Genomic DNA, 23355 nt, shown 5'->3' with positions numbered 1-23355 from the left:
TGAGTATCAGAGCAAAGCTGTTCACCTTATAGCCAGGGAACAAGAAAAAAATGAAATCAGGGTCCCACGCCCTCTTCAAAGGTATACCCCCAATAACCTAAAGACCTCCCACTAGGCCCCACCTCCTACAAGATCCAGTTCTTCCCAGCAGAACCACCTGTGGAGCAAATCTTTGCATATGAACATTTGGAGAACACACACTCCAAACTACAGCAGTAGAGTAATATGGCTTACTCTCATCCCAAAAGACTTGAATTCAAACATCGTATTGACTTCCTTCAGTTCCAAAACATGCTCAATACTAAAGCTGAGGTATGACAGTAAATATTAATTAGCCGCTGTCTTTGGGAGCCTTGCCATCATGGTAGGGTACTTACTCATGCAATTATAGCATTGACAGATCCCATAGCAGAGATGGGGGCAGAAGCTGTGGATGCACCATGAAGGGAGTGCTTTCCTCTGAAAAAAAATCAGAAAAGGCTGCACAAAAGAAATGGCATCTGAGCCGACCCTAAGTATAGGGAGAATTCTGCAGTCCAAACTCAGAAGCGAAGGTACAAAGGTAGAGTGATAACAGAAGCAGAGAAAGAGGCAGGAAGGTCTACAACCTTCTTGGGCAGTGGCCAGTGGCCTGGTGTGGCTGAAGCACTCAGAATAATGACTGAAATAGAAAGGATGGATCAGTGGCGCCATGTCATAGTCAGATGGGAGCAGCACATTCTGGTATGCCAGTGCATAGTAGGTTAACGGAAGGTAACAATAATGCCCTGACTATTTCAAAAAAATAGTTATGGAACCAGGCCTGGTGGCAAATGCTGCTAATCCCGGCACCCTGGATCACAAGTTTGAGCCGAGCCTGGGCAACTTAGAGATTTTGTGAGACCCTGTCTCAGAGTAAAGGACTGGGGATGTAGCTCAGTGCAAAGGCCCTTGGTTCAACTCCCAGTGCCCTCCGTGTGCACACACAAAGATATAGTTACCCCTATTTAAAAATTATGCATATGTTAAAACATCACATGCTGCTCCATCAACATTCCATTTTTATGTATTTGTGTCCAGTAAATGTTTTAAAGTTTAAAAAAAAAGAAAAAGTAAGAAAGAAACTGGAAGTCAGATCATGAGACCTCATGAGATCTCATATTCCACACCAAAGAAAATGCTTGAGTTTATCTGCTTTACAAGAGGCTCTTTGTGGCTCTTTTAATAGACAAAATTATATGACCAGACCTGTTTGACAGCTTGCAGAGGATAGGCTAGGGGTGGTGGGAAGGGAAGAGTTCTAGAAAGGTAAGTTTCAGAAGCATGGCAGGACTACCGCATCTGCACAGGCAGCAGGATAGAGACATCAGTAAGAGATCAGTTCCCATAGTCGACTGTCTAAGTTTGGAAACGCCTGATCCCCTCTAGCTGTTGGTCCTGGCCAAGTGCCATGAGTTTTTCTTTTCTATACAACAGTACCTATCTCTCAGGGATCTTGTGAAGCTTGAATGTGTGCCTTTAAAAATGTTTATTTTATCATTTCCTGTGATGGTAATCCAGTAAGTATTAACAGAGGCCAGGCCGGGGATGTAGCTCAGTGGTAGAGTACACGCCTTGTGTGTGCAAGGCCCTAGGTTCCATCACCAACACTAAAAAAAAAAAAATCACAAAGGCTCCATAGGAGGATAGGATGTTTTATGCTTACCTGTGGTTTTAATAGTCAGCCAGCCAATGGAAAGAGGAACAGGACACAACCCATGTGTAATAAAGTCCATTTGAAGCCTAAACAAACTAAATGGTTAGTGTAAAGAATTTTCATGTGAAAGTTCTAGAATAAATCTGATTGCATGAGTCAGCTTCTCCTATGCGAGTGTGGCAGATTATCACTCTGGAGGATGTGATGACTCTTTCAGGCCACTAGAGTGTCATTGAGTAAACCACTGATCTGGGCAACATAATGAGAAAAGCTGCTCTGCTTGAGAGCAGGTAGGAAGCTCTTGTATTAATGAGGTAACTGCTCAGAAACTACAGCAGGGCTGAAAATAACTTGTTAAGTGGAACCATAGTAGCAGCAAGGTGCCAGTACAAGGTGAGGATGCTAACCTGAGTCACTGCGTGTCAGGACCCTACAGGGTTGGATCTGGGTGATTCAATGGATACTGAGAATTCTTGAATCTCCAAACTTGCTCCTGTGGTCCAGTCCTGAGAATGCAGCAAGTAACAAAGCCTTCGTGGATGCTGTAAGCCAGAGGTTCCCAAACCAAGGCAGTTTTTGTACAAATGCAGAAGATATATAATTGGCAAAGTCCTGAGATACTTTTGATTGTCACAGTTGGAGGAAATGCTACTGGCACCTAGTAGGTAGAAGCCAGGAATGATGCTAAACCTACCACAATGCACAGCACAGCTCCCAAAGGAAGAAATTGTCGGTCCAAACTGTCAGTCATGCTGCTGTTGAAAAAGCCTGATCCAGACCAGCATTTAAACAAAAGATGATGTCTCAGTCATTGGTGGCCATATACTTGCCCTTCAATGTTACTTCTTAATAGATGTTTTAAAACCCTCTTGGTGAATTCTTCTGGCTTCCTAAATGATACTTTTTTTCTCCTTAGGAAAAAACAGGTGTTGTAGCACCTGCTTGATTCACACTTTCTTGGACCACAACCTAATTGGTCAGCAGATGTCTCCAGCTGCTTCTGTAGTGCCCCCACCAGGCAGCTGTTGATACTGACTACACAACCGGTCCCCATTGTAACTGAGAGAATTACATGATCAGACCAATTTGACAGCAGTGTAGAGGGTGAGCTGAGTGGTGGGTAAAATGGGTTTGAGATAATTTTTATGCGTAATATTTTCTTTAATACACTGACATGCATGATATGAATATTAAAGTGTATATATTAATATAAAAATTGTACATACATGTTATTAACATACTTAGCATGTGTTTTGATAACAGACATTGTTTACTTAAAGTTAAAATAAATTTAAGTTCATAAGAAGTTTTGACTTGAAGAAAAATATAAAGTAAATAACTGCAAATAGTGTAATGGAGTTCAGGAAATGGCTTACACAAAAATTAAGGAATTAGGAGTACAATGGAGGTTTAGGAAATATTAGTTTAGATCAGAGGTCGGGACACTTTTTCTATAAAGAATTGGATAGTAAATATTTAGAGCTCCATTGCAAGCACTCACTCTGCCATTTGCTACAAGAGCAGCCCCATTAGTAGGTAAATGGCTGAGTTTTGCACTGTTTTGACTATTCTGGACCCAGCGTCCAAGAGGAACGCATTAAACTCAGTGCCCAGGAGTGGCCCGTTTGTGACAGGGCAGGACACCATTACTTGCCCTGTCTAGTAAGGTCTAAACAGTGCCCACTTTTATGGATCTTTTTTATACGTGATGTTTCCACCGTCTCATGTGGGTATGATTAGTGGGACTTGTGTTCAGTCAAAGCACACAACCCTGTAAGGGTCACAGTGCAATTTGGGATACAGAGTATTGTTACAGGATGGACTCAAATCCCAACTCATTCCCTGTATTTGTGGGCTGATTAATTTCCCTCTCAGAGCCTCAATTTCCTGCTTCATAAAATAGGGATAGTAACTTCTCCAGCAAGGTAGTCAGAAAGATGAAATGGGAGACTGACTGGGAACATTTGGAAAACGGTGGGCAGCAGCCAGGAAACATTTCCTTTTTTCACTCTCCCTACTTTGCTACCTCAGTTCCTCCATGTATTTGATGAGGATGATCTTTCTGGCATTATCTTAGCCATTCATAAAGATGCCAACCAATCTGGGACACTGAGACCTCTGCAATACACCACCAGATGTCCCCCTGAAAAACAAAAAACAATCCTTACTTAATACCCTTTGCATGTGCTTCTCAACCACTTACATTGACACTTAAATATCAGTCATTCCAGCCTTATATTTTTTTTATCCTGCAAACTACTCAGCAATTACTTGTCTGGCAGGTAAGGGAAGAACAGAATAAGTTAGGTTTTCTGCCTAATCTTGACTGGCGGCTAAAACTCTACTAGAGAAATTCCCTTGGGAGCAATCTCAAGGGCAAGGAAGGAGAAAGAAGGGGCAGACCAGAAGTGAAAAGGCTCCAGCCAGCACAGGTGGCAGAGGGACTTGCTGGAGAGAGGGAGCTGCCAGGCAGAGCACAGAGAAGGCCAATAACTTGAGGCCAAGAAGCTGGGACAGTCACCGCTCCCCACCTCCACTAGGACACACATCCCCTTACTAACTCTAAGCTAACCGTAGCCAAGGCTCCTCCTAACCAACCAGCTGCCCATCCCAGAGGGAAGGCCCTGCCAAGGACAAGCGGACAAGACAGAAGTCAAACAAAAGCCCACCGAAAGTAATGTGCACATAGATGAGGGTGCCTGGTTTAACCCAAGGACAGCCCAGGGAGCCCATCACATTGTGGCGTGTCCCAGCGGGAAAGGCTCCCTGCGGGACCAAAGGCTCATGGGGAATGCACCTTTCCTGAACTCCTGCCCCCTCTTTGGGGCAGCTTTCTGTCTTCTGCTTTCTCCGCCTTACAAATAAAAGTGTCTTTCTTAGTAGGCGGCAGCCCACTAATTCTTTGTTGGTGCTGAGTTTCCATTCCTGGTTGGCTGCAGAGCAGCAGTGCTCACCCCGAACGTGATGGGAGGGCCTCTGTATGACCCCATCCTAATCAAGATCTCCCGCTCTATCTTGTTTATCACACACCACCTGTGAGGCTGGCTCCCTTCTCTCCTTCTGCATAGTATTGCACCCTTCTCTATCCTCTGCAATCAATTCGGCGCTTTCTGCCTTAAGGAACTCTTACGCTTTCTGGCTTCTCACTTTATTTTTCTTCAAAAGATTCTTCCTGCTTGTGGGCTGCTTTTCATCCCTCACTCCCAGCTGCTGTATTCTCAACTCTGCCCCTTTTTAGGAACCATTGCTAAATAAACTATAAAGGAGGAGAGAAGAAGGCAGGGTGGTACAAACACAAGGCATGGAATTAATCCTTACCTCTGCCGTCCTTACTTCCCTTAATGGCCAGGGTAGAAATCCAAGCACTGTTGGAATATAGTGACTGTCACTGGGCAGGGCAGTAAGTCCCTGTTGCGTCCAACTTACAGTCTCATGCCATATTTGTCACTTGGGAGGCCATCTATCATGTGTGCACCCCACTTTCCTGCTTCCATTGCCAGTTCTACAAAATTAGCTCTAACTGGACTTCCCTGAACACTAAGGAAGTCGCTGCACTCTGTCTGTGTGTGTGTGTGTGTGTGTGTGTGTGTGTGTGTGTGTGTGTGTGTGTGTTGCTGAGGATAGAACCCAGGCCCTCAGAGGTGCTAACGCTTGCGTACCAAGAGCGCTACCACTGGGCTCCGGACAGCCCAGCAAGATGCTGCGTTTTTCAGTAGTTGGTTTTTTTTAAAACATTGATTTAGCTCATTGCCTCCAACATCATAGTTCATAATGTGTTAACTGGGTTTTCCAAGAGCTACGTGAAAAATAGAAAGAGCAAAACAGCTCTTTGGAAACAATAAAAGAAAGTTAATTGAATTTAAGTTAGACATAGCAATAATTTAAAGCATAATGGGAAGCTTCAAAGGAAACTCATGACTTCCTGTATCCTAAATAAGATTTCTTTAGGATAAAATATTTGAATGTAAAACTCATTGATAGGTAATATAACCTCACAGCCCATTTCTAAATGAGTCTTAAACACTTTTAGATGATAAAGTACATTAAGTTTCCTGGGTTCATAAATTTGTTAAGTGAGAAAAGAAATTCCATTTCCAATAAATCTGAAAAAGCATGAACGATTTTACCAGGCTGGTGTATATAGCCCAACGGCAGACCTCTTGACCCGCGTATGTGAGGCGTGGGGATTCGTCGCCAACACTGCAGAAAGGGAAAACGTTTAATTATGTGTTTCTGGCTTCCTATTCTCATTATTTTTGCTGAATTCATGAAAAGGCTGTCATTAGGACTCTCCATTGCTACAGGATCCTCATGTAGACTTTATTAAGAAAATAACTATTTTCTTTATTTTCAAAGACATAGTATAGCTTTTTTCTTTTTAATTTAAAAAAAAAAAAAATTTGATCTGAGTTGGCTCCCAGAGCAGCAGCATCACTTCTTAGAAAACCAGCCTTCCAAAAGGAAAGAGCAAACAAGAGCAGGCTGGCACTGGCTCTGCCTCCTGTGGCCGGATACCGTCTTTGCGAAGGACCAGTCTCTGTCCTCCTTGTCACTGTGTCACCCTGATCTGATGTTCATTCACGACTCTCTCAGTTCTTTCCTCCTCCTGCTGATACTGGGGATTGAACCCAGGACCTTCGCACTTAGCTACATCCCCAGCTCTTCTTATTTGTTTGTTTGTTGAGACTGCATCTCACTGAGTTGCCCAGGCTGGGCTCAAACTCCTGATCCTCCTGCCCTGGCCCCCTGGAGTGCTGGGGTTGCAGATGTGTGCCACCATACCCTGCCCTAGTTCTCTTCTTTTCCCTTACCTCACCCACAACCCTTCAGACCTCCAGCCTTACCCTGGATCCCTCCCAGCCACCCTGCTTAGCTTCTGAAAACTTGCACTTCACATATTGTCTTTCTCTGTGGATCTCTGGCTTTCCCACTAAGTTACTTCTTTACCCCTCCTATGACATGTGTGGGTTGCAAGTGAACCTTTCTCTGACCCTTGAAGAACTGATCTTAATCAGAAATATGTGTGGGATTAGAATTTTTGTCTTTTTTAAAACAAAGCTAATTATGGTAAATATATAGAACATAAAATTCGCCATGTGAAGCCAGGTGCGGTAGCTCACACTCACACCTTTAATTCCAGCTATGTACAGAAGGCTGAGGCAGGCAGATGGAAAGGTGGAGGCCAGCCTCAAGGAGACCCTGTCTCAAAATTTAAAAGGCTAGGGTGTAGCCCAGGGGTGGGACACCCTTCAGTTCCATCCCCAATACAGCACCCCCCAAAAAATTGCCATCTTAACCATTTTAAAATGTGTGCTTCAGGGGCATTGAGTGGGTTCGCACTGTTGTGCAGCCACCATCCACCCTCAGGGAATTAGAATTCTCTTTTCCTTTTCCCAGCCACTACCCTCCAGCAGGAAGCTATGTTGTCCTAGAATGCTAAGCTATAAGATGAGCAATGGATTTACATTGTCTGCTAGACCCTTTGTCTCTTAGGAATGGACAACTGATTTTTTTTTTTCAGTACTGGAGACTGAAGCAGTCCGGGCCTTTGCACTGAGCTGCATCTCCAGCCCTTGTTTTATTTTTTAATTTTGAGGCAGGGTCTTGTTAGTTACCCAGGCTGAGCTCACACTTGCGATCCTCCTGCCTCAGCCTCCCAGAGTGCCGGGATTACTCGCCACCCCACCTGGCTTGGACAGCTGAATTTTAGAACAGTTTAGGAGCATTTATATGACACATTTGCTAAAAGGAGTTTCCTCTTTCCGCCTGCGTTTTCAACAGCTCTGAGCAGCGAGTCCCCTGTTCCACTTCATACCACAGCTCTGGATTGCACTCGAGTGACGGTGTCACCAAAGCAGGATCTATGGGCCTCCCGGAAATCAGACAAGTGCCAACCGTTGTGATTGAATGTGATGACAATAAAGAAAACGTGCCTCATGAGTCGGACTACGAAGACTCTTCTTGCCTCTACACAAGGGAAGAAGAGGAGGAAGAAGAGGACGAAGACGACGACAGCTCGTTGTACACCAGTAAGTGCGTCAGGCGCCACCAGGGAGGGGAGCGTGGTGTGGGGCAGGGAGGGCTGACCCAGTGCCCCACCTTCCGGTTCCGGTCTGGGTCAGAGGGCAGCTAAATTAATGTCCTGGGCCTCACTGTCTTTCTTTTATTATTGTTTTGATTGTTCTGAGTACCTGTTTGGAGTGCAGAACGAGTACATTCGCAGTGAGCAGTGGGTGCCCAACACATCTTAACTCCTTCTCCCTCCCTGCCTCCCGTCTCTTGCCCCTCCCTTTTGCTGTCACCTCCTCGAGCACTGATCTGAGAAAGTAAATATTCTCCTAATGCCTTCCCAGCTCTAAACATGGCGGCGCCCCACCACCACCTCCGGCCTCTTAGGCAGTTCTTCCTTTGTTGCTTTCTTTGGTACTGCACCCTCCCCCTCAAAAAGGCGGGGGAGCCTCAAAATTTTTTCCCATCTAGAAAATACACCCATAGCTGCCATGTTGTGTGCAGCAAATCGTGTGGAAGCACACCTGTCAGCCTCAGGAGGCCTGAACTTCAACTTGTCATTTAAGACTTTGAAAGGTGCCATGAGACGAGAGAAGAAATGGAGAAAATGAATGCAGAGTCCATCACTCTGGCCATGAATAATAAATACACTTTAGTAATACGAGTACAGCCTGGTATTTGGCCAACTTTTTAATAAATGAATTTCTAATCATAGCAACCACAGTATATCTTGAGTATATGCTGTGAGCCTGAAAACATGCTAAGATTGTATTCTCTTATCTGCATCTTACCACAGCGCTGGGGCGTAGACACTGTTCACACTATGTATGGATATGGGAAGAAGACAGAGAAAGAAGGAAGAGGCCCAGTGCCTCTCATCTAAGAGTCAATGCTGAGATTTTATTCCAGAGCCCATGTTCTAAAACCAGCAAGAGGGGCTGGGGATTTAGCTCAGCGGCACAGCGCCTGCCTGGCAAGCGCAAGGTCGTGAGTTCAATTCCCAGTACCGGAAAAAAAAAACTAAAATAAAATAAAATAAAACCAGCAACAGAAGACAGCAGAAAAGCACCACTAGATAAAATCTGAAGGCCCAGCCCACTCCCTCTTGCTCTCTGCTCACCAGGCTCCGGGTGGCTCTAAGAGTCCTGGTGAACCAAGAAATGACCAAACTGATGTTGAGCATAGAATCCCAGCGGGGCAGCCAGAGACCTCAGCCAGCCAGGAATGGGAGGAACAGCTTCTCAGCCACCGCTCGCTGTGGTGCAGGGACCTGAATGCTCTCCACCGGGGCTCTCAGCCTTGCACACTTGGTCTTTGGGCCCAGATGGTCCTGGGTGCTGGAGGCTGCCCTGTGAGTTGCAGGGTGGCTTGCAGCTTCGTTGGCCTCCCCCATTACATACCTTTCACAGCCTTCCCCGCAGCCCCAGTTCTGACAACCAAGAACAGCTCTTGACAATGTCAGCTGCCCCCTGGGGAGCAAGACTGACCCAGTTGAGAACCACAGATTTATAGCAGATATGAGAAAGCCGTGCCCCGGCTGCTCAGAAGTTCATATCTTAAAAAAAAAGCACAGGCCCAGAATGTTGCCTGCTATGTAGTCTATACCTCCACCCCCACCCTGACCTGGCCCCACCGTCTCTACTCAGCTGTCCCTTGCCACTTGCCCTAGCCCCAGAGCAGCAGATCTCTCTGCCCCTCAGGAGCCCCCATATCACCCCTGAGCATGCACAGGTGCAGATTCCACCAGCCTGCTACCTGCGGGCCTCCCCTCTGCAGGTGTCAGCCCACCCCTGTGAAGCTGTCTCTGGTGACCAAGCCCTGTCCTCACTCCTCTGCAGGCTGTGGCATCCCATCCTGCCCTTTTTGTGATGTTGCCTGCATCCCGGAGTTTCTGCAGGACAGAGACCCAATCTCAGCTCCCCACAATGCTAGGTGTCTGGAGCGTGGTGAGGGCAGGGATCTTGGGACCTGGGACATTCAGCCGTCTCAGATGTCCAGCCCTTTGTGCCTTCCCTTCTGCCTCCTACCATATGGCCCACCATCAGCTCCTTGGGAGCCCAGGCAGATATGTGTCCTCGTTCACTGAGTCAGTTCTCTCTTCTGCAGGCTCCTTGGCCATGAAGGTCTGCAGAAAGGACTCCTTAGCCATCAAACTCAGCAACAGGCCCTCCAAGCGAGAGCTGGAAGAAAAGAACATCCTGCCCAGGCAGACAGATGAGGAGAGGCTGGAGCTGAGGCAGCAGATCGGCACCAAGCTCACCAGGTAGGATGGCAGGCCCTTTGCCCCAGAGGACAATGGATTTTAGACGTGTACAGTCTCTATACTCGGCTCAATCCTTGGAGTCTCTTCATAACCTATGGCATTTTAAGAAAAAATGGAAAATGTCTCATTTTGTCTTTAGGGTTGCCTATATAGCCCTTCTCCTTGACTCTAAAATCTTGAAAATTGCACTTGAAATTTAGGCAAAAGGAGAACTTTCCAGGGAGAGTAACTATCTACAGAAACACCATCACCACCCACAAGGATTGAGGACGTACACATATATATAGTAGTTGGGATTTAGCTAAGCATGAAGCAGTCAAAGAAGCAGACTCTGCTGTGTGCTATATGGTTGGTAGAGATGTCTCCTTACTGCCCTGGGGCACTTTTTGAGTGACTGCCATTCATGTATGGATATTAGAACCATTGGCCTGACTTCTTGTCATAGTAACACATTAAACATCTCTGTATGTATTTGTAACCTAAGCCATGTTTTTACTATGTTAGGTAACATTTATTTAGCACTTATGATTGATCAGGCACTCTTCTAAGCATTTTATTATTTTTTAATATTTTATTAATACGTGTTTGCAATAAATAATGACCTCATTCATTGTGGGGAGTTGGTACATGTACATAAAACATCTTAATTCTTTTTATATTCCCTTTCTCATCTCCTCCCTCCCCCTCCCTCTATCTCTTGGTCCTTTTTCACTTGCAAAAGATCTACTGGATCTCCATTTTTCCTATTATCTATCTTTTATTTTGCTGTTTAATTTATTTACACTTTGATTTCCTGTATAAGAAAAATCATGCAATATTTAAGCTTGTGTGTCTGATTTATTTCACTTAACATTGTGTTCCCATCCATTTTCCTGCGAATAACTCCATTTTATCCTTAATAGCCGAGTACTAGTCCATTGTGTATAAATACCACCTTCTCTATCCGTTCATCTGTGGATGAGCATATAGGCCACTTCCAAGATTTAACTATTATAAATTACGCTTCTGTGAACATGTGCTATGATGTCTTTAACTCTTTTACATATATTTAATCATTTAACCTTTGAGCTTCCCTGTAAGATAGATGTTTGTATGCCCAATTTACAGATGAGAGCACCAGGCATAGAGCTTTAGAGCACCCCGTCTTCACCTCTGTATTCTATTCCTGCTCAGCAATGATAATTCACACATTGAGCACTTACTTTGTGCCAGGCACTGTGCTGAGTATTTGGACAGAGTATGGAGAAATCTACTGGGATTTAATCCTGACTGTGCCTCTTCCTAGCTGTATAGCCATGAGTAAGTCACCTACCCTCTTTGCCTGAGATTCTGCATTTGTAAAATAGTGAGTTGTAGTAACCTAACTAACTAAAACAGTGCCTGACCACTGGCAAGCTCTCAGTGACCTGCTGTAATTTCATCTACTCTCCCCAGCAACCCTGGAAAGTAGTCATCATGATCATCTCCACAGTGCACAGGCACGGGAAGTGACACACACAGAGGTCATGCAGGATAGGGTCGTCCAGCGGTGTTAGTGTCCTTCACTTGCACCTCGTTTATCGTGTTACTTAAGGGCCGCTTCCTTCTCATAATGAACCTGGTTTCCTCCGGAGGATGTTGTGGTAATGACATAGGGTTGTATATAAAGTGCAGCTCTGATGAATGCTTTGACCTTGTGTTATGCAGTCCTGAGAGGCACAGAATCAAACTATCTAACCACCTGCCACATATCCCTCTGCCCCTCCACTCAGTGCAGGAACATGGCCACAGTGTGGGCTAGCCAGATTTTTAGTACTTTAGAGGTATTTACAGCTCTCTAGAGAGCCTGATAGTGAAGTGTTCTTCCTTCTGTTGAACAAAAACTCTCAAGAGCTACCATCCATTGGCCTTGTACTCTTCCTTCTACAGCTGCTTGAAGCTGCATCCCTCTTACCATGGCTTTTTCAGAACGTGTGATGAGAACGGCCCTGGCCTCCCCAAGTCTCATCTCTGTGGGTGGTTGTAGTTCTGAGGGTGGGGATAGTTGTGCGGGTGGGTGTGGTTCTGGGCTGCTTCCTGACCAGCTTTGTTCAAGTTTACACACTAAGCATTTGGAGCAGATCCTTGGCCCTAGCCCCTCTTCCCAGAGGTCGGCTCCACCCCAGGGTGAGCATCCCTTATTGTAATTCCTTCTTTGCCACCTTTGCCACTGAACAAACTGAGCTCCAGGTATGTGCAGGGTAAATGGAAGCTTTCTTTGCAGATAGAGGGAGAAAGTCTGATGTAGCATCCTGGAGGGAGGGAGAGTGAGGGAGAAGGAAAGAGAGGGAGCGACAGAGAGAAACAGGAAGACAGATCCCTCTACATGGCATTAACTGACGGGGAAAGGACATTGTTTTTCCAGAGTATACTCCCCAAAGGGGAGGAAGCCCCAGCCTCCCATGCCTAAGCACACACACATACCGCTGCTGTGGCCGGGTGGCCATCATGACAACAAAACCCACATGTAGAAGAGATACGAACCCTCTATGGCTGACCAGGCATGGTGGTGCACGCCTGTAATCCCAGCACTCAGGAGGCTGAGGCAGGAGGATCATTGTGAGTTGGAGGCCAGCCTGGGCTACAAAGTGAGCTCAAGGCCAGCCTGAACTGCATAGTGAGCCCCTGTCTCAAAAAGACAAAAAAAAAACCCTTCGCATTCTAGACCTTGTCCTGTAAATCAACCCTCTCTCAGTCCTTCCTTGGAGTTCATCACATCCACTGGGTGTTTCCCATAGTATGCAACCATCCCCAGCTTTCTTGCCTTATGCTCAGTGGCAGGAGAGGACACGCAACCAGGGAAAGAGAAGCAGCGCTGGCCATAGCTGAGGCCCGGAGACGGCCTGCATCCTTGCTCTGAATCCACCGGATCTTTGTTTGCTCTTTCAGTCTGAGGGTTTTGTGCCTTGTGGTAAGACCTGTAGCTGCTCTAGCCAGATTACAGGGGCTGTGCCTCCAGGGGCTGTCAGGAGCATCTGGCGGGTTGTCAAGGTTGCAGAGTTCAGCCCAGCAGGTGGAAAGGCCAAGTCTGCATCTCAGGGTTGCCCTTGAGGCTTTTAGGGCCTGCCCCGCTTAGAATGCCAGACCAGCTCTGTACTTCCAGCCAAGCATTCTTCCAGAAGCCAGGCAGGAGGAAGCGGACACCTGAGAGCCTGGGGTGTGGGTGCCTGTGATCAAGCACAAGCTGTGTGGAAGGCCCCGTTGCCTGATGGATAAGGCACTGGCCTCCCAAGAAAGAGCTGTGTTGGAGTCAGAAGCTTGGCTTCCGGCTCTGGTTCCTAAATTGTCATTTGCTCACCCTAGACCTTCAACTAAATCATCTAGTCACTGTGCAAAATGTGCACTTGATCATCACAGTCAGCCGTGAGAGCAATGCAGAAAGCTCTCAGAGTTTGCACGTCTGAAGCAGTCCAGCTATGGCATTCTCTGGCTATAGGAGGCAGCAGTAATGTTCTGGAAATCATAAACTCCTTGCAAACTGTGCAGCCAAGTCTGCAGTCCTCATGGAGTAAGAAAGATAAAAGACATAATTTCAGCCTGACAGTTTTAATAGCATAAGAAAAAAAATAATGTGCAGTACTCCAAGAATAATTCCAAAAAGGAATGTGGCAAGGGGGCAAAATCACCAAGTAAACATGTGTCAATTTCTGCAGAACTCCCCGGTGAGAAAGCAGAGTTTCCACCTAAATATCCAAAGATTCCTGTTCTTCCAGAAACATTTGTCTACTGATGCTGTTGAGCAGACCGTCCTCAATCTCAGGTCAAGAAATCATCTGGATGTTTTCATAAGAACGATTTCAGAGACCTAGTGCTAAAGGCATGTGGACTGCCCTAGAGCCAGGAGCAAAAATGAGATGAGAGTGTGTGCATTGCACCCATGCCTCATGCATACGGAGTCCAGGATTTGCAGAGAAATGGGGTGAACGAGGCCTCCACTGGGGTACATGATGAAAATAGAACTTCTGCCTAAGTCTAGTTTGTAGAATTCTTTGTCATTGATGATCTGCATCTATATTATAATGTACATTATAAGTGTACACTGTACATCAGGGTATTTTATTTTCTTATAAATAAATGGTATCCATGGACATAGGGGCTTACATTTTTTTGGTTTTTATTTTGGCTTTTTGCTATTGTTGTTATTTATTTATTATTCATTCATTCATCCATTTTGGTTTTTTTGAGACAGGCTGTTGCTATGTAGTTCAGGGTGACCTTGAAGTTGCTATGTAGCCCATGCTTGACCTTGTGGTCTTTCTGCCTCCGCCTCCCAACTGCTGGGCTTTCAGGCATGCACCACCGCACCTGGCTCAGTATACTTCGATTTCTATTGGTGGAGTTCACCACGTGCTCAAGTGTACTGATCTGAGGCTCATTTGTCACAATTGTGTGTGAGGACTTCTGTCCCAGGAACCTCTAGTCAGTGGACACGTAGAGACCCCAGTGCAACCCATCATACCCCACAGCTTCCTGCCAGCTACCCACCCATGCAAAACTGTGCTCGTTCTCTCTGGGTCTCCCTCATGCCTTTCACCTTAGACCCTAGGAAGTGGTGAGCCTGACTGGAATCTTAGCTCTCAGGTGCGCTTTCAATTCCCATCATCTACCAAGCCTTTTATTCCCCCATGTAAGAATGATATGTTCGGTCTGCAAGCCTCCACTTTATATGTTTAAAATCTAATGTAATATCCCCTCCCCCAAAGCTGGGTGTGGTGGCACACACCTGTAATCCCAGCACTTGGGAGACTGAGGCAGGAGGATCGTTGTGAGTTCGAGACCAGCCTGGGCTACAAAGTGAGCTCACAGCTGGCCTGAACTGCACAGCGAGACCTTGTCTCAAAAAGACAAAAAAAAAAAATCCCCTCCCCCAAAATAAGCATTAACAAAACCATACACAGAGCTACGCATCCCAAAGCTCGTAGTTAGGGCCCACTCTCAGGGTGGCCTCCTAATCAGCCAGCAGAGAGCACATTCTGGTCCTTCTCTTCCCAGCGTGGGGCACTGATTGGTGGATGGAATGGAACCACCAAGAGGGTATGTGAAAATGGTTTCCAGGGACTATCAGGAATGGTTCTGAAACATGCTGTGGAAATTGACTTATTCTGTACATTATGGGACTACTTATTCTAAAGGAAAAGAGCTAAGACAATACCACATGAAACACGACCTGTTCACTCAAAATGGTTGACTGTGGTCACTCAACAGCCATGCACTCAAGGCCCCTGCCCTGGGGAACAGCCAGCCTTCCAGCCCCGGCCAAGAGGCATCCAGTGGCCAGGCCTCTCTACCTGTGAGCTGCTCCCTGGGCCCTGTCCAGTTCCATGTGGGATGTTTGAGTCACATGGCAGAGAAACCCTGGGAGGAAAAGACAGATAGTCTCACAGTACCTTGCAGAAGTTTACAATCTAAATAAAAGAATAAATAAAGACTTAGACAATCTGTCTTCCTGACATGCTCTTTACCCTCAAAAATCCCTTTGCTCTTAAAATATCACGCCCTCACCCAGGGATGAACTGCCAGCATTATTTTTGCAGTTGTGTCTGACCAAAATTTTTCCAGCACCTGCCTGACCTAGGGCAGGCAGAGCCCATGCTTGAAACTGCACACATCTCTGTGTGGACACTCTTGGAAGACTTGCTGCTCTGTTTTGGACTTACATAGTAGAAAATTATTGTCCCATAGTTTCAGAGACTGGAAGTCTGAGGTCAAGGTGTTCTGCTGGTTTGCTGGAAATCTTTGGCATTCCTTGGCATTGTGTGCAATGTGATCAACAAGTATGGTGAATGTTTAAATAAAAATTGTTTAAATGTATTGCAGTAAAAGACACAGTGCCGTTAACCCCCCTCAAAATACTCCCCCTTTTTTCAAACATACTCATCCATCATGCTTGCCGCTTTCTGAAGCAGTTCTGGAAGTCCTCTTTCCTGAGTGTCTTTTCATGGTTGTCTCAATGTCTTGAATTGGTTCATGGTAATTTTTTGTCAAACATTCATGGTAATTTTTTGTCAAATAAAAATATAATAGTGCATCATCATTCATCTTATTCACTGTATCTAGCACTGTGTGATTTCTGGCTCTTCCCCAAAGTCAAAATGACCATGAAAGGTTAAACATCTTGAATTAATTCAAGACATCACGGCAGCCATGAGCATGTAACTAAAGACATGCATAAGAAAAGACTTCCAGAACTGCTTCCAAAATTAGCAAGAATGACAAGATAAGTGTGTTTGGAGCAAGGAGGAGCATTTGGAGGGGGATTAATGGCAGTGTGTCTTACACTGTAATAACTTTTTTAATCCAAATGTTCACCACAGTTTTTGATCATACCTCATATGTACATTGCCTGGTCTCTGCCTTTGATTCCATGTGGAATTCTCCCTATGTGAGCATCTCTGGGTCTATAGTTCCCCATTTTTATAAGGACAACAGTTATATTGGGTAGAGCCTGCCCTAATGCCCTCATTTAACTTGATGACCTCTGTATAGTCCTTGCCTCCACATTCTAGCATGCAGGGCTTGAAGGCTTGAAACTATAAATTTCAACCCATAGCACTTGGAGAAACAAAGTAAGTCTGCCTAGAAAAGGAGCCACAGCCTCAGATGCATGAATGGACAGGTAGATACTGTGCAGAAGTGACGCGGGCATGACACTGTTAATGGGGAATGTTGGGAGCTGGTGTGAAGTGAAAAGTCCCTTAAGTGGAGGAGGTATCATTTTGGAGAAATGAAAGACTAGTTTTGTCAGCTTTTCTGAGACATCTGAAAATTTAAAATGATAATTGCAGCAGGCCAGCCAGGAATGGTAAGGCACACCTAGAATCTCAGTACTCAAGCAGCTGAGGCAGGAAGATTGCTGTGAGTTTGAGGGAAGCCTGGCCTACATAGTGAGCTCATGGCCAGCCTGAACTATATAGCAAGACCCTGTTTCAAAAAAAGAAGCAAAAACGACCAAAAAGAAGTAAAATGATAACTACAATTTTAAAAAATCATTAGCTTGCCATTACTATAACAAAATACCTGAAACAATCAGCGTATAAAGAGGAAAAGTTTCTTTTGGTTCAGTTTTGGAGGTTTCAGTCTGTGATCGAGGCAGCATGACAAGATGGGAATGCACGGTGGGGCACAGCTGCTCACCTCGTAGTGGCTCAAAAACATAAAAGCGGAAAAGGAAGAAGCCGGAGTCCCATAGTCCCCTTCAAGGGCAGGCCCCCAGAAATCTAAAGACCTGCCTCTGGGCCCCACTCGTAAAGGTTCTACCATTTCCCAGTAGTGCCACATGGATTTGGGTGACATTTACCCTAAGCGTTGCAATCACATAGATCAAACAACAGAGTCAGGGACTGAATGGAGCCCCGGGATGCTGCCTTAGCCCTGGGCTACCGCCTCAGCCCTGGGCTACCTGGTTTCAATCCCAGAAGTGACAGCATAGTCCATCCCGTTCACAGCGTATGTCCAAAGTCTCTGTGATGGGCCATCCATGTGAGATAATGAGGCAGGAAGAGTCTGTGTGGAAACAGAAGCATGAGTGTATGCGTGTGTATATCTGTGGCAATCTGGAGTTAACATCTGTAGGATCCACATTAATTTGAACATTCTTCTTTGCATGGATAAATCCTGAAAATAATCTACCACTTTCCTAAAGAGAACGCTGGTTCCAGCTCACTCTGTTGCAAGAACTTACTCAGATTGTTCTCAGAGTGGAGAGCACACAAAGCTGAATACTGATTTGCCCAGCCGTGCTGCTTTCTTTTCCTTGACACTCACGAGCTGGGAAATCGGGAGTCGAGGTTAAAGCACTTGCTGATACTGATGGAGTGAAGCTATACCGTAACCACGGAAACCAGCACCAAGCACCATGCGGTGGCTTTGCTGTAGTCCTCCCTTTTGAAAAGTGCCACAACTGTCCCTGTCCTTCCTCACTGCTTGTCATAAGCATCACTTAAAACCCACTGTCTTTGCAGATGGGGTGGACAAACAATCGTCTGATCCTCCCCTATGAAACCTCGAACATTAATTCTCTTACTTAGAATTTAATGATAGGCTACAAGAAAGTATCCTGAGTCTGTGTTTTATGCTCCTGAATAGTCCACACTATCATCACTATAAGCAGCACATAAAATAACGTGTACCAAGGGTTGTGTGCTGCTTTAAATCATAATACAATGTTCAAAGGAGAAAATTGAAATTCATTTTCTATGCTCATAGTGCAGGCCATAAAATACAGTATTCCTGACTGCTAAATATGGCTTGCATGGTGTTTATGGTTTGAGAAAATTGATGCTACACATTTGACACACCAGCACCTCCTTGCAAAGTAGCAAACATCTCCCCCAGGAACGGGAGGACAGGTGCCAAGTGAGAGCTTGCATCTCCCGAGCTAGATCATTTCTTCTGTTATGAAAGCACTCTAAAAATAGGAATAGCAGTCAAAGGCTCTATGAATTCAATTCAGCTTGGACTTGCTTCATGTCCCTCGGTACACGTCACTGTAAATGTACCACTTGAAGCGGGGGGAGAGGGTTCTTGTGTGAAGTTTTGGAGTAGCTTCCTTGTGGACCTGGCCCTTGCCGTTTTGCTTCTTCCTCATCCTCATGTTGGCTGTGAAGGCGCCATGAGATGGGACCCAGCTCAGAGGGACCAAAGAGGACTGGGAAGAGGGCATGTGGATTTGTCATTTTCAGATCCACCCATCCCAATGGGAAGGGCTCATGTTGGGAGGACTTTTTCCATAGATTCTGAGATGTCCCATGAAACTGAAAACCGATACCAGTCACCAGGTCAAAATGGCATGATGGGAACAAGTCAGGTCAGGATGAGCATGACTTGAAGGTGGCCGCTGAGCTGAGCAGCATCTGCGTCACAAACACGTGGACTCTTAGGTACCGAAGCCAAGCTGCTTTCTGAGCACTTGATAACTTTCATGAACTCTGCACAAAACAGAAAATCCTTTTGAAAGCCCTTGAGGGAGGCTAGCGTCCTCTGCGAGGTGCTCAGATAGCTACCAGTCTGATGGAAAGGTAAAGAAACCACATGCTCACTAGGTTAGTTGTTACTGCTTTTCAATGAAAGGTGAGACAATTGTTCCAATAAGATTTGAGCAAGGTGCTTTGGGAGGAGGTAGACTAAAACTTTACAGTCATACACGTGGACGTTTTGGCCTGAGACATGGGTCACACCTGGGGTCCCTTGGCGATTGACCATCTCAGATCCTTTGCAGGGACAATCAGTGCCTCACGGCCTCTGACCTCAACTTCCAGCTGTGAAGAACACAATAAAGGGTGAACTCCTGACATTGCTGTCAGGATGGAGTTCGTGAGCCCTGACTGCATGCGTGTGCACATGTGTGTTGGCATGCGTATGTGTGTGCATCTGCGTGTCTGCCTAGGAGGAGAAGAATCGCGGTCTGCAGACCCCACCCGGATGTCAAGGAACAAAGCCACATCTTGTTGAGCACTTCTAGGCTTTGCATCTGGGACGCACAGCTGCGCTGGCAGCGTGTGCATTTTTCCGTGATACAGTAAGCATGGTGGACAAAAGAGCAGCCTCTCACCAGCAGGAGCTGAATTGATCTCAGTGTTAAAAACTCACAAAGGGTTTAAAAAGAAAGCAGCGATCCTTGGGGATTGTGGAGCTTTTGTTTTATATTTCACAGCTTTCTCGTTTTATTTTTAGTTTTGACTTTGAGACAGGGTCTCGCTAAGCTCCCCAAGCTGGTCTCCAACTCGTAATGCTCCTGCTTCAGCCCCCCAGCACAGCTTTTTTGAAATGACTGACTGTTCCAGCAGTGTTTCAAATTGTGGTGCAGAGGTCAGAGAGGACAGCGCTGTATTCAACTACACACTCCCAGGGAATGGAGGGGCCCTCTGGTCACATTTTCTGGGCCTCCTCCGAAGTTCAGTGAAGGGGAGGCTTCAAAGACTGACCTATAACTCACAGGCTCCCTTTGGTTCTCGGGGACCTTCTGCAAGTCCTTATTCTGTCTTATTGTGCATCTTAGCACATGGCGGAAAGGAAGCTCTGGCTCCTGGGCTCTCTGGCTAAATGAAGGTATAATCAGTGTGTCCACACTGAGAGACACCCTGCCAGGGAGACAGTCCCCAGCATGTGTGAGGTATGGCTTTAAAGCCCTTTGCTGTTGATAAAACACTTTCTCCTCAGCACGTCATCTAAGAATCTTCACCGTAACCCTTCAAAAAGATGGCTATCGGGACTCTCGTAGGTGAGGAAGCAGAACTAATGTTCATAGAGGCATCAGTGGTCAAGAGAAACACATTTTCCAATTCCAAGGTTTTCCTACTTCTGGGAACCTGCTGGGAAGAACTGTTCACTGCCTTTAGTGTTTTGTTGTTGTTGCTGAGCAGAATTTCTCTCCCAGGCACCTGTGGGATTATCAAGCTCTAAGGCAATGGCTCAAGCAGAGTCAATGGTTCAAGCTTACAGGTGCAAATGTTGGGGCTGGGGATTTAGCTCAGCGGCAAAAGCGCCTGCCTGGCAAGCGCAAGGTCGTGAGTTCGGTTCCCGGTACCGGAGAAAAACAGAAAAAAAAAAAAAAAAACAGGTGCAAATGTCCTTGGGAGATAAAAGAGACAGAGAAGGCATAGGAAAAAATGTTAGAAATGCAGATGCTCAGGCCCTGTCCCAGCCACCTAATCAAAAGCTCTGAAGCAGAAGCCAGAAATATGCATTTTTTTTATTTTTAGTACATGTTTATAGCACATAATGGTGACATTCACAGTGGGGAACATGTGCGTAACACACCTTGATTCTTTTTTTCCCTCCCCTTCTTCCCCCCTCCCCCCATCCCTAGAACCCTTTCCCATGTGCAAAAGATCTATTCTGATTCACACTAAAGTTTGTTGAAATGTTCATGATGGGGCTGTAATATATATGTCTCACTGCTAGGTGGCTCTGAACCACCAGTGGTACGTGCATGACTGTCCCATCAGGTGGCACAAAACAGTCCCATTGTGTGGTATAAGCTGCCATTTCCTGCCGGTGGTTCAATCCAGCAGGAATGTGTTAACCATTGGTCTCCTAGAAAGAACAATAAAAGACTTTGGAGTTGGATCTGGGCTTGATAGCCCTCTATACCATGTACTAGCTAGGCTTCTAACAAGTCTCATTTCCCACATCTGTAAGATGTACCTCTGACCCAAGGTCATTCAAAGGACTAAGTAATTTTCCTAAATATAGTAGATAATAAATTCTAGTTCTTTTCTCATTGTGAATATGAATGTAAGACTTCTTAGCTAGAATAAGTCATACTAGCTGCTATAATAGGCAAGTCCTGAATCCCAGTGTCTTGAGGAATGGTGTATTTCTTACTGGAGTTAAGCTTAATGTGGGTCTGTTGGCCTTTACACACCATTTAGCCATTACGTGCTTCTAGAACACGTCACTCTGAGATCGTGGGAATAAGGGAAAAGGGAGGTCCACATATCACTGCTGCTCACAGACACACACCAGAACTAGTCTCACGAGCCGGGTTAACTGCAAGGGAGCCTGGGAAACACAGGAGCACATGAAGTTTTTGATGAATATTCAGGATCCTTTCCTACATTTGCCTCTCTGCTTAACAACTGCCATGAATTCTCTTTGTTTAATGGTCTTTCCAAGCACATAAATGGGATTGACATAGCTAATAGAAAGTTGAGTAAAAGATTTTTCACAGAAGGCAGTTGGAATACATGTGGCAGGCTGGAGTGGAGTATGTCATGTGGATTACAGAGGGGTTGATGCTGGGTACAGAAGGTGGGTATCGCTAAATGCCCAGGACCTGTATCAGTGAATTTGTACCTGAGGTGCAGTTTAAGTGATCATGGAAATTAAATAATCTCATTTAGAGAAAAGTGAAAACCAAAATGAACATTGTTTGTATGTACAGGAAAAACCCTTGGTACTTTTGGAAAATCCCCACAGGGAGCAGGGAACCTGGAGCTGAATGAGTTTGTTATATGGCAGTTTAATACTACAGGGAAACAAATTACCACAGAACCTTGGCTTCAACCAGATGTACTGCAAGGTATGGTGAAGCACCTACTATGTGCACAACACTGCACCTACCAGGCATCATTTATAAAGTAGATGGATAATTATTCTTTTCAGAGATATAAATTAGAGCTAATCAGTGTATACTCATTGTTCTGTGATTCAGTCTGGGAAAGAGATGCTAACGCTAAGGTTTTGGAGAAGGCATGGGTTCTTCCAGTATACATTCTTTTATTGGTGAATGTACCTTACACTATTTCTCTTCCCACTGTTTTACTTTAAAATATTTCTTTAAAAAGCTAGGCATGATGGTGCATGCCTGTAATCTCAGCATTCAGAAAGCTGAAGCAGGAGGACCACAAGGTTGAGGCCAGCCTGGGCTACACAGCAACTTCAAGTCTGGCCTGGACTACATAGCGAGACACTATGTCCAAAAAAAACCCCAAAACATGTAAAAGAAACACCAAGCAAACTATACATGTGATTCAGAGTTTATTTTCTCTCAGAACTATGCAATCACATGAACAACTTCAGCTTGAGTTACCACACTCTTGTAATACTTACGTTCTTTTTCTTTTCTTTAGTCTTTTGACCCGTGTATAACCTAATGCAATCACAGGATATATTATTTCTATCATGTTTTTATCCATGGAATTATCACTCTGTCACATGTAAGCTTACCAGGAAGCATTGCATCAACTGTGAGTTAAATCATCTTAGGAAGCATTGAAGAATGGCCCAAACTTTGTTTGAGAAGCAATTTTGTTACAGTGAGCATTAGACCTTAACACGGGCTCAGAAATTTTTGTCATTGTGAGGCTGTGCCCATGACCTATAGGTGACTATTGGTGAAATTCATCAAAAGATACCTTCAGGATGTGAAAGAGTAATAGATTAGACAATTTTAGAACTTCAATAAACACATCATTACTACTTCTAGTACCTTTAATTTTACAGATAAGGACACTGAGTCTGTTAAAGGTGACACTACTAGCCACATGCACCAGTGTTTTCTGCCCACATTAGGATTTTGAAACCAAGTCTCCTGACACCAATTGATGCTAAAAATTAATATCCCTCAAAAAAAGAGAGAAATGCAGTTCACTTCTTATTAGGAGAAACAGGCCAGTTATTGGCTATAGAGCACAACAAATCCCATTTCTTAGTTGATTTTCTCAATTTGGAAAGAAAAAAATTGATTTCAGAAAGCAAAACAAATGACTAAAGTGGAGGTTTTGAATTAGAACATTATTAGTAATCAAAAGGCTCATGAAAAAAAAAGAAAGAAAGAACCCTTGGGTTCTCCCACAGTTATGTTCTATGGCAGGCTCAACTCTCCTACTTAATAAAAGAACATTTAAATTAAATTTGCAAAGAAAAGCAAGCACATGATTTCTCCAGC

The 23355-nt window shown here is 45.1% G+C and overlaps 1 protein-coding gene across 1 annotated transcript in view; it reads left to right on the top strand.

Moving 5' to 3' along the window:
* The window catches only part of Phactr1 (phosphatase and actin regulator 1), a 520403-nt gene that overhangs the window by 462557 nt on the left and 34491 nt on the right, over window positions 1-23355 (top strand). Inside the window, exons 10-11 of the mRNA XM_005398816.2 lie at window positions 7457-7704; window positions 9791-9947. Coding sequence (XP_005398873.1) covers window positions 7457-7704; window positions 9791-9947 — 405 coding nt within the window. The remainder of the gene's footprint in view (window positions 1-7456; window positions 7705-9790; window positions 9948-23355) is intronic.

The sequence above is a fragment of the Chinchilla lanigera genome, unplaced genomic scaffold (assembly GCF_000276665.1).
Source record: "Chinchilla lanigera isolate Chin_1 unplaced genomic scaffold, ChiLan1.0 scaffold00064, whole genome shotgun sequence".
Lineage (NCBI taxonomy): Eukaryota > Metazoa > Chordata > Mammalia > Rodentia > Chinchillidae > Chinchilla > Chinchilla lanigera.
Note: the sequence above shows the minus strand (reverse complement) of the source record. Positions and strands in the feature narration are given on the sequence as shown.